The sequence below is a fragment of the Helianthus annuus genome, chromosome 9 (genome assembly GCF_002127325.2).
Source record: "Helianthus annuus cultivar XRQ/B chromosome 9, HanXRQr2.0-SUNRISE, whole genome shotgun sequence".
NCBI lineage: Eukaryota > Viridiplantae > Streptophyta > Magnoliopsida > Asterales > Asteraceae > Helianthus > Helianthus annuus.
Genome location: NC_035441.2, coordinates 39,383,924 through 39,396,279, shown reverse-complemented (window position 1 = coordinate 39,396,279; position 12,356 = coordinate 39,383,924). Strand labels below are relative to the sequence as shown.

General features: G+C 39.2%; 1 protein-coding gene across 1 annotated transcript; it reads left to right on the top strand.

Moving 5' to 3' along the window:
• The first annotated feature begins 285 nt into the window (after positions 1-285).
• On the top strand, positions 286-4,162 carry LOC110874233. The gene is made up of 3 exons (XM_022123047.2): positions 286-2,337; positions 3,006-3,083; positions 3,573-4,162. The coding sequence occupies exons 1-3, from the start codon at positions 1,973-1,975 to the stop codon at positions 3,613-3,615; spliced, it is 486 nt and encodes a 161-aa protein (XP_021978739.1). The 5' UTR covers positions 286-1,972; the 3' UTR covers positions 3,616-4,162.
• The last annotated feature ends 8,194 nt before the right edge of the window (positions 4,163-12,356 follow it).

Sequence of the window (12,356 nt, the reverse complement as noted above, 5' to 3'; positions counted from 1 at the left end):
TGATTTTCCCAATCGATTAAGGACGTGTAGTAACTGGAAGGACAAATATCGTTAATCGCTTCTCGATGAGAGTATTTGTCTATTAGGCCAAAGCACGCTTCCTTAATTCGAAAAGGACTTCGATTTACTTTGGAATAGTCTCATGTTACGTTCCGTAACAATCCACGTTTTACGTTAAATCTTTTTATGCTATCTCAATTTTCATGTGTTTTACATTTGTACGATATATCATTTCAATCTAATACATGCATGCTAGTATGTTATACTGGATTCGTGATTACTGGGTTATTCTTATGTGATGAACTTGTCTTTTAACCCACACCTTAACATGTATAGCACTATGCGTAGTGCCATAGGAGTAGCGCCCGCCCGTATTCTAGTGGTCATGTTAAATTAACAACATTACACGCTCTTCGTTGCGACGATGTTGGGTGGTCAACTTTGCGGTACACGATGGGTTGACCTGTTTATTCACATGCCCGTGATACGTTAATCTTGTTAACTAGGTATGTCATGTGGATTGTTCTAAATTTTTATGTTACTTTTCATATTCCCAAAAATGGAAGCTTATCATCAAGATAGGAGTGATTTCCTTACCTTGACGATTAACTTCGCTCACTTTTCAACTTCACCAATGAGCTAGGGGTGATTTCCTTACCTCAGAGGTAGTTACCAACTCTTTTTCGTTCTCAATGAAACTTTATGTTTGGACGTTACTTTCATTTCAAGTTTGGAGACACGAATCACACTATCTTTGCAATCCAAAACAAATAACAATATTCTCTCGTGAACAAACTAAATTTATGATGATTTCATTTTACATGCTACACTATGTGAAAACTTATGTTATGCCATGTGGAATTATTTGAAAACTATATGCTATAAGAAAAAAATGAACCTTTTATATGCTATGTGAAACTATGTGCTATGTGACGCATCCACGAAAACAATTTTCTTAAACAAACGTTATGATCAAGTCTCATCTATTCCCTCTTTTGAATCTTTAGATGTCAACTTTTCAAAAGTCTTCCTCTTAGATTTCGAGGACGAAATCTCCTAAAGTAGGAGAGACTGTAACATCCCTCAAAAAACGGATATCCAAAAAAAATGCCACCCGTTTTGAATTTCTATCCTAAGTTAATTCGTTTATATATATAGTTATTTATATTTATATTTCTAGTTGATTAAATCAAATAATCTTCACATTTCAAATCTTTTTATTATAAACTAGTTAGATTTGAGTTATAACGTAGTTAGCACAGTTAGTTCAGTTAGTTTAACCTCAAGGGCTGAGCGGTAACATTTCAAAATTTGTTTCAACTAAAAGTCTTGTTCTTTTGTTTCTATAAAAATAAACTAGTTAATCAAGTACCGTTGAGATTAAAAAAGAAAAACAAAACTTCGTTAGTGTCAGTTAGTATAAACCTGTAATGTTAAGGGACTTTATTGTAATATATTATTTTTTTTACTGAACTATGAAGATAATCAAAAGTACCGCCCAACCAGAGCAAGCACAACTTGAATTGTCGTTACCTTTTTTTTAAGACTAGAAGGTATGGAGAGCCTCATCCCCACGGGGATGGGCCGCCACGTCACCGCCACGTAGGAAAGGCTTCAAGGGGATGGACCTAGGGGGGTGGGGGATGAGCCCCTTTATATATATATATGCATATATGTATAGGTGTGTGTGTGTAAGGAAAAAGAAGGAGAGGACCGGCAACCCCGGCTGTGGGGAGCCGGCCTTGCCGAGCCGGAGCTGTCGGGGGCGGTGTGGGGGACCGGCGCCGGTCCTAGCCGGGCCTCAGCCGGCCCCCATACCCACTAGTCTAATTGATTCCGCTGATTCCTCGGTAACCGAAACGATTTTTACGCGTTTCCGTTTTGGTGAAATTAATGAACCTGGACACGTAACGATCATTCATTTTCTTATTCTTTTCCGAAATTATGGTACCTTCCAATCAAGAATCTAACTATGATTAGTATAAATACAACCTCCAAGCATGTCGCCAGAGATCGGAGTCACCGGAGATACGAGAAGACGACCGGAAAGGAACTCGACGCAGCATCGCTTTGTTCACCGTCGCATTTTTTTCGGAGTTTCGCCGGAACCATACAGAGCTTGTCGGGACTCCTTTCGTTACGTCTCGTTCACCGGGGAACACCGCAACCTTGCCGGAGAACCAAGCATCACCGGAGGTCAAGTGAGAGAAGACAACCGGAGTTCACGAAGGAACCCAACTCGTTCTTTCTTTTGTTCCGTTCACTGAGCACGCCGTCGGAAACAAGCCGAAAAACTCAAGACCTCGCCGGAGATATATTTTACTCTTTATCATTTCGGTATATCTTCTTCGACCTTGTTCTTTTTTTTCGTTTAAGTTTCCTGTTGAAATATTACATTTCTTTCCTAGTTATAACCTTATAAAAACAACTGAAAGAAAAAGTTGTTCATACAGTTTGCGTTTTGTTTGTTTTGTTATTTATTTTTTTTTTTTTTGACATTTATAAGACTTCATATATATTTTAGTCAAACCATAACAGTAAGTTTTGGTTCGTTGTGGTTCTGTTCGAAGGTTTTAAAACAAAGAAGATAGATCAACTTGGGGTTCTTTTAATTGAATGATTGAGTAATTAGATGATTTAAAACATAAAATATTCTACTTTATCTAACTAATTTATGAGGCTAAACATAAAATGAGTTTTTATATCTAAATGTGCGTATTCTTTTGTAAGGAAGATGACAAAAAGTAATATATTATTATGGGCATGTTCATTTTTTTTCTAATAATAATAATTTAAATTAATATTTTTATTTCTTGATAAACCCCTAAATTAATAACATATATAAGTTATCTATCTTACTTCTTTTTATAACAGTAAAAGTCTATATGAGATGAAATATAATATGCAAATTATTAAATTGTAAACAATAAACATTAGTATTATTTATTTATTTTTTTAACCAATAAATAATAACGCGTTCATTATGTGATATTCTAAATATCTAGGTTAATCACTTTTGATCGTCCTCTTGGTTTCCCAATCTTTACTCGTGCGTTATTACAAGAAATCGCAACGCAATCAATGTGAGTATACATGACCCATTTTCTATTTTATCACATTTTTGGTGCTGTATGCATTTCTATATCAAACACACTATGTTAAACATTTTTGCACCCTCAATCCACATTTCATGTGAATCTATTTGACTCATGTTAATCACGTTATGCTACTATTAAACATTTATAACTGTGTGTTCATTAACTTTGCAAGCCTCCCCTAACAATGGCAGCGCTGTAGGTTGTAACGCCCCTCCCATAATATAATATTATGGGTATTGTTAGGTTTATTCTATGTTACTCATGTTACCACCCTTGTAGGGTTAGGCTATGTTAATTGCGTTAAACTTTGGTTTGAATACATAGATATCATCGTTACGAGTATAACTGTTAATATGAAATCATATAGTCACGTGAATTTGAGCATGTTAAACTATTTTAAACATATTATACTATATTCAAACTTGTATACTCGCCAACATGTTTTGTTGACTTTATTTTAAATGCATACTGCAGGATGAGGAAGTCAAGATTTGAAGAAATGAATAGGATGGCCTAGAAACCCACTTTTGAAATAAACTATGTTTGATGTTTGGTAATTTACTTATGGCATATAAACTACTTATCATACAACTACCTAAACTAGGTGACCATAAGGTATAACCTCGGAAGGTTATTCCCTATGCTACTATGGTCACTAAACATGTTTGGTCGGATCCTAATGATCGACCAAACGGGTCGTGTTCGAAAGTCTAAACGGGTGTTTAGTCCGCTTGACTTACGACTCTACACAAACACTAATCTAAAAAGTGACGAGCTACACATGCCAAAACATGTTTAGTTAAGTTAGAAAACACGTTTGGTATCAAAACAAACGGTTTTGATACCTATAAGTAGCTTGGTTACAAAATACGCGAGAAAACGCATTCTGGCTGAAGCTACGACTCATCACTGAGCCTAGATAAGGTGGTAATCAGTAGGTGTAGTCACTAGGGACTATAACCATCGTGATTACGCTCACGTTATGAAGTTCAAACGAACTTCGCATTGACCATAAACTGGTCAAAGCAGAAATTCAAATGCGGTTTGACTTTAACGATAAAAAAGAACGAAAGAATACTTATAGAAGGTACCCGCAAGCTCTTGATCCGATTTACTCTCAGGTATGAAGCATAAACTTCAACTTAGAGAGCCAAAATCAGATCAAGTGTGCTTTGGAAGTGAATTGATGGTGGGTATTTATAGATTTTCAAGAACCGTTAGGATCGTTTCTCGAAGATTGAGCTTCGATCCAAGCCGTACAAGTGGGCACATTGTATTTGGATACCATGGGCTCTTAAAAATCATCAAATTTGGCCCATAGATTGATCAAAAACCGTTTGCAAACCATAGAAACCCAGCTGCTGGTTTAAACAACCTGTTTTGCTGATCTGGGCAGCTCTTGCGTCCCGCGTAAGCGGAGGCCCTATGCTTACGCGCCCCGCCTGAGGGTAGTTTCATAGTTTGTCAACTTTGGTCCCTGAACTTGAGAAACTTGCAATTCGGCCCATTTTTTGGCATGTTTAAGCCCCCTTAACCTCATTTCAAGGCTCTAAAATGAAGTTAAAGTATAGGGAACTCAAAACATGCTCAAAAATATCTCGGTTGTCGGTTCGTTTGGTGGTACGGTTGCGTTGTTTGGTTAATTACGACGGAAGTCGTAACGAACGCAAAAACGATCCAAATTAAGCAACGAATAGATTTTTATTATGCCAAACACTAAAATAAAATATTTTAATGCTTATATAAACTTTTGGAGGTCCGGATGTATTCAGAATGTAAGATATGCGCAAAAATGCAAACTTGTGCACTTTTTGACGCTTTTAGTCCCTATTGATCAATAAAGTTTATTTTAGCATACCGAACCCCTCAAAGCCTATTTCTAAGCTATGTAAAGGTTATTTAGGGTATGTTTAACTTATGATCAAGTTCCAGAATGTTCGTTACTATACAAATCGGTATAGTTTCACAGTTTGACACAAATAGTCCCTGTGATCGAACAAACTTGATTTCAACACACCAAACCATCCAAAACTTATTTCTAAGTTATATGGAGGTTATTTAAGGTATCTTAAGCGTATTTCACTATTCCGAAGTGTTCGTTTCATTGAACTTGTCACACCCTGGCTTTGCGGAAGCGTGGTTAGTTTGGTGTGACTTCTTAATACCATAGCTTAACCATAACAAAGCTATATGAGATAAAATCATGCAAGATCATCCATTCGATTAAGTCTTAAAAACCAAATACAACAACATTGTCTTAACGAAAACACATCCTAACGACATAAACATTGTTCAACAAACACAAACATCAACATAACACAGTTTAAGGACTGTGACTTGTCCAGGAAAGAGTCACACTCCCTAAACCCGGATGACCTCGTACTAGTGCAGCGGGAAAACGTGTCATACCGTGCCAGATCCTTTAGTTCCCTGAAATACATATAAGTTGGAAAAATCAACAATAATGTTGAGCGAGTTCATGCGTAAGTGAGCAAATAAACCTTTGTTTGTATAAAAATCCTGGTATGTAGCAAATAAGGAAAAAGAGATCACCAATGGTTTGCAAGGCCATTGATATGTGTGAAATGCAAGTAGGAAGGCTCAAACCTAGCAGATTTATGCGTTGGGTACAAAGTCACCCCGAGGTCTGTTATGCTGGGCCTGGGGTTGGGCTCGCTACACCCAAGTAGATCTATCGCTCCTGCCCCTCGGTCCTACCCTGAGGGTTAATGACCTCAAGTTTCCGCCTACCCATTCACATGATCTAAGTAACAACCCTCCTTACGATAACCATACCATGTAAGAAATATTCGTAATCATAGTAACATGTATTTCACCCCTGCAGTTTAGAAAACTGAAAACAGTTAATAAAAAAGGGGGACATGAACTCACAGCGGTGCGTCTCTACCAAGTAATACTCCAAGTCAAGCAGCTGTGCAACGACCTACATGTACTAACTTTATTAGACGGAGGGCCGTGCCTAAGCTTTAAGGTTTAGGTTTTGGGAAATTGTTAGACAACTATTTCATGTTTACATTTGGTAAATACTTGGTAGTGATTCTCCTTCCCAAGGATGGGGGATTTAATACACGTGTGTTCGAAATATATTATTAAGTCTCACTTAGTATATATATTTATTTCTAATTCCAAAATATAATCATTTTTCTCAAAAATGTTATATTTTTTTATTTCACATAATTTTCCCAAAATAATACTTTAACAAAAATACGCGTTCATAAATATTTCCGTAAAATGCGTAAGTTACGTTTTAACGATCCAGTGGTAATAATAATTACCGGTGTAACTTATATGTTTATCGTGAAGGCGTTCGTATTATTTTGGATTCGTTAACGTACGATAATATTATTTTTACCCTAAAAATAATATTTATACACTTCACAAAATAGTTGACAAGTGACGTTGTGAAAAAAATATATTTACCAAATATATATTTATCACGTTTAATTTTGTGAAAATCCCACCTCCGATATTTGTAAATAAAGTTGTGGCGAAACTTATATTTTGAAAACATGTCGAAAAGTATTTCTAACAATTGTAGTGAAAATAATTCTAAGTGTTAGGTTTTTGGAAAAATTTCGCCAGAGTTTCCTCTGTAACTGGAGGTGGCCACGCTTTCAAGCGTATCATTTTCTTTTACAAATCAATTCAACAATTTTCTTATTCAATCAAAACAACGTCCAACACAACAAACTAGTTAATAAATATGTAAATCGCATAAATCTCATGAACTTGTAGTTTTTCCAAAACTATGATGTAAATCCCATTACTTTTAGCGGATCTTTATATAAATTAGTCCGGTTTCGTAAAAACCCCGTTTTTGTAGAAATTCCGTCTTTACAACTTCTCGTCATCTTTTACAAAAATTGTTATTTTGTCGAAACTTTGCGCTACACAAGTGTTTACACACTTGTGGTTTCTAAAAATCATACTTGTTAGTATAAGATCCGTTTTTAGAAAACATGATTTCTTTGATACTTGGTTCTTTGAAAATAACGCTTGTAGTTACGTAGATCTGCTAGTTTTAACACTATTTCACAAGTAAAACGCTTTTACACAAGTTCATGATTCGTGTGTGGTAGAGTCTCACCCTTTAACCCTTGTTACATTCAAACAACCTTATGTCATGATCCATGATCATGACCAAACCGGGTTAAATGATGATCCGAGGTACCACAACATAGATCGGGTCCAAATAACCACACAAATCAATTACTACAACATTTACACAACATATAAGCTTTTATCCATCATTACTTGCATTTTTAGTAAACTTTAATGTATCATCTTGTAAGATTACTAGTTTTAACCATTACAAATCGTTTTAACCACTTTAAGATAGTTTAAGAAGGTGATTTAAGCAACATACCACTAGCTCGAGGCTAGGGAAGAATCTAGACGCAAAGAGGGTGGATAAAAGCAAGAGAGTGAGGTCCTTTAAGCTCCGAGTGCACCAAGCCTCCTTATACGTGATCCTTGACACTTGAATGATCTTGAAATGTGACTAACTAAACTCGAAAAATTGATGGATTGAGAGGGGGTGTTCGGCCGAAGCTTTCTAGAGAGAGAGAGGGAGTGTTTGTAATGAATGATCAAGTGAGTTAAGTGTAGAACTTATAGGCAATCTCATGTTCTAATTACCAATGGTCTTTGTGTCTAATAGATATGGGACCAAGATGATTAGTTTAATCCAAAAATGGTACAAGGGAGTCCCCCAAGGGGACGGTTTAGTTAGGTGGGGGGGGGGTCTTGGTTAGTTTTCAACTATAAGTTAGATAATAGTTAGGTTAGTTTAGTTAAGTTAGGGATTAACCCGGTTAGTAGTCTGTTGTGCTTTATAGCGGGTGTTAGGGTATTCAGGGACCCTAACTGGCTCAGAAAAAGACAAATAATGTTATTAACAATATTTTCATGTTCCGGGTATAGTCCGGTTGTTCGGTTGAATAGTAATCCGTTAAAGCGCTTAACAAAGCTTTAGAGTGTCGTTAATACCATTTTTAGTGACACAACTTATTCCCGACACTTTGGAAAGTGTCTAGTAATATTTTTCTCATGTTTTGGCACTCTATTAGTTAACCAAATGCTGATTTTTTGGTTAATGTGCTGAATTTTGTGCTTAGTGTATGTTTTAGGCACATCCAGTCACTGTAACTTATTCCTAGAGACGCAGTTCTACAACCCTTGTATCCCTACACTCACCACTAGTGTAGTAATCATTTCTGGCTCATACAGACCTTAGAGGCAGTATCTGCCTGATGCTGGCTTTATCAGCATGTTCAATAGGTTATCCGTTCATAGTGCTACTGTGCTTTTGTGCATCATGTTTGTCACTAAGGTTTAGCATGTAAATAATGTAGTGACAGTAAATAGAGTATGATGCAAGTATGTACAAGTATCAACAGTCAAGTAGCAGTTCATCCACAATTTCAGTTAAGCACAGTAATTAAGCAGCAATTAATTATTAATTAAATCGTACGGATACCTGGTTTAGTGAGGGGTGTCACATTCTCCCCCCGTTAGAAAAATTTCGTCCTGAAATTTTAAGTTCTGCTTTTAGATGCAGGGTTCTTAGGAAATAAGTGGGGGTATTTATCTTTCATCCGGTCCTCACACTCCCAGGTGTATTCAGGACCATGTCTGGCATTCCAACGAACCTTGACGAGCTTGACACTGCTCCGGCGAGTCTTGTTCACTTTCCAATCGGTAACCTCAACAGGTTCCTCAACGAAGTAGAGCGTGTCGTCAACATGAATCTCGTCGGTAGGAATGACAACGGTATCTTGAGTTGGACTTTTCTTCAGACTGGATACATGAAATGTATCGTGAACTCCATTCAGTTCAGCAGGTAGATCCAACTTGTATGCTACAGACCCAATTCTTTCCAAGATTCTGAACGGACCAATATACCGCGGATTCAACTTTCCACGTTTCCCGAAGCGTGCCACACCCTTCCAGGGTGATACCTTCAACAAAACCATATCACCTACCTCAAACTCTAGAGGCTTCCTGTTTTGATCCGCGTAGGCTTTCTGTCGGTCACGAGCCGCACTAATGCGATCTCGGATTTGTGCAATCTTATCTGTGGTTTCCTGGACCACATCAGGACCAACCAACTGTCTATCACCTGCGTCAGACCAACAAAGCGGTAATCTGCACTTGCGCCCATATAAAGCTTCGAATGGCGCGGCACCAATACTGGTGTGGTAGCTGTTGTTGTATGAAAACTCGACCAAAGGAAAATGCTTATCCCAGCTACCACCCAAATCCATAACACACGCTCTTAGCATGTCTTCCAAAGTCTGAATCGTCCGCTCGCTTTGACCGTCGGTCTGCGGGTGAAAAGCAATGCTCAGATTCAACTTCGAGCCAAAAGCTTCTTGGAAGGATTGCCATATCCTCGATACGAACCTTCCGTCTCTATCGGAGATGATTAAGAGAGGTACTCCATGGCGTGTAACAATCTCTCTCATGTAAATTTCGGCCAATTTGCTTGTATTATCCTTCTCTCGGATAGGTAAGAAGTGCGCTGACTTCGTTAATCGATCCACTATTACCCAAATAGTGTCATGGCCTCTTGGCGTTCTTGGTAACTTCGTAACAAAATCCATTGAGATTTGTTCCCATTTCCACTTGGGAATCTCTGGTTGTTGCAGAAGTCCTGAAGGCTTCTGGTATTCCGCTTTCACCTTAGCGCAAGTTAAACACTTGCTCACATAGACAGCAACATCGCCTTTCATCCTAGGCCACCAATAATAATCCTTAAGATCTTGGTACATCTTATCCGCTCCAGGGTGGATAGAGTACCGCGACTTGTGAGCTTCATTGAAAATAACCTTCCTTAAATCACCAAACAGAGGAACCCAAATCCTTTTCTCAAAACATAACGTTCCTTCCTTGTTTGGTACCAATTGCTTCTCCATCCCACGGAGATATTCTTTCTCAAGGTTTCCTTTCTTGAGAGCTTCCTTCTGCGCGGCACGAATGCGCAAGGAAAGATCGGTCTGAATAATCATCTCCAAAGCCCTAACCCTTATGGGCTTGATCCTCTCTTTTCGACTTAGGGCATCGGCGACCACATTCGCCTTCCCTGGATGATACTTTATCTCGCAGTCGTAGTCATTCAACAGCTCAACCCATTGTCTTTGTCTCATATTCAGCTCCTTCTGGTTGAATATGTGTTGTAGGCTCTTATGATCTGTGAAGATCGTGCACTTTGTACCATAAAGGTAGTGTCTCCAGATCTTTAAAGCAAAAATTACTGCGCCAAGTTCCAAATCATGTGTGGTATAGTTCTTTTCGTGCACTTTCAATTGACGCAATGCGTAAGCAATAACCTTTTGGCGTTGCATCAACACACAACCCAATCCTTGACGTGAGGCGTCGCAATATACCACAAAATCATCTGTACCTTCCGGTAGCGATAAAATCGGCGCATTACAAAGCTTATCTTTCAATATCTGAAACGCTTCTTCCTGTTTGATTCCCCAATCAAACTTCTTATCCTTCTGAGTGAGGAGCGTCAATGGTTGAGCGATTTTTGAAAAATTCTCAATGAATCTTCGGTTCTTTAGCTTTCTTATCCACAATGTGTGCCAGAAAGGCAGCACATCCCTTCTGTAAACATTTTCACGCCTTCAAGCAGCTGATAATTCTCAAAGGCGTCTCACGCTTTTCTCCATGAACCACAATTGTTTCACCATCTTCGGTTGGGATACGAACAACCTTTTCGTGACAAACTATCTCAGCCTTGTTGCCTGATAACCAATCCATTCCTACTACCACGTCGAAGCTTCCCAACTGGACTGGTAGTAGATCCAGAGCAAACTCACGCTCTCCCAATTCGATCACACAACCTGTGATAACTTCGTTGGCTTCTACTAACTTTCCATTAGCCAATTCGATCGAGTATGGAATATCTAATTTACTAGCGGCTAAACCAAGCATATTCTTAAATTCTAACGACACGAAGCTATAATCGGCGCCAGTATCAAATAAAACGGATGCATAGCGTTGGTTTACAGGGAACGTACCAGTAATGACATTGGGGTCCTGGCACGCTTCCCTCGCTTCCATGTTGAAAACCCTTCCACGAGCTTGGTTCAACTCTGGGCAATTCCTCTTGTAGTGCCCAAGATCACCACAGTTGAAGCATCCGGATCTCTGCCCATTTCCACCAGCTTGGTTATTCCTCTGATTACGATTCACAGCGCCCGCTTGATTAGCATTGTTAACTCGATTTCCATCACCTCCATTGTTCCCTTGTGGGCGATTTCCATTTCCGCCCCGGTTGGTGTTTCTGTTTCCGAAACCTCCCTGACCTCTCTGACCAGCTATGGCCCAACAAGAATCCTTCAAGTGGCCAGTCTTTCCACAAGCTTCACAAACTTTCAAACCACAACGACCAGAATGGTGGCGCTGGCAGATATTACACTTGGGCTGGGTGCCCATGTATCCTTTTCCTTTCTTCCCACTACCAGCTGTAACCTGAGCTGGCGTGCTTGATTCCCCTTTTTAGCCACACCGCTAGTGCCTTGCTTGAAGTTTGAAAACTTCCGCTTGTTACCTCCTGATGACTCCACATGAGTCTCTTTCTTCTTAGTCTCAGCATCATCGAACTTGTTCAGGCGAATAGCCTCCTCTGTGAGAGCCACGCTCAAATCAATCGCCTCAATAATAGTCGCAGGCTTGGAGGAGGTCACCATGCTTATGATTTGAGGAGCTAATCCCCAAATAAAACATTCAATCCTTTTGAACTCTGGAGTGACCATGTAGGGTACCACATGCGATAAGTTGTGGAACCTCTGAACGTATTCTGCGATCTTTGGACCTTCCATCTTTAAATGCCAGAATTTAGTCTCCAATTTCTGGATTTCAGCGCGGGAACAGTACTTTTTGCGCATAAGTTCCTTTAGTTCGGTCCAGGTTAGCACGTAGGCAGCAGCTTCACCAAGTGTCTGTACTTGCAAATTCCACCAAGATAGGGCTCCACCCAAGAATAGCCCAGAGATATAGGTGAATTGCTGGTCTAGTGCGCATTTGCTCATGCGAAGAACAGATTCAGTTTTCTCAGCCACACGAACAAAGGCGACCGCACCTCCTGTGCCATCAAAGTTGACGGGCTTGCAGTCTAAAAACTGCTTGTAGGTGCACCCATGAGGTGGATTGTTGTTGTTGCCAGTGTTGCCAGAGTTGCTTCCACTAGTTCCTCCTTGAGAGGTAGCATATTGCGCGATGGCAGCA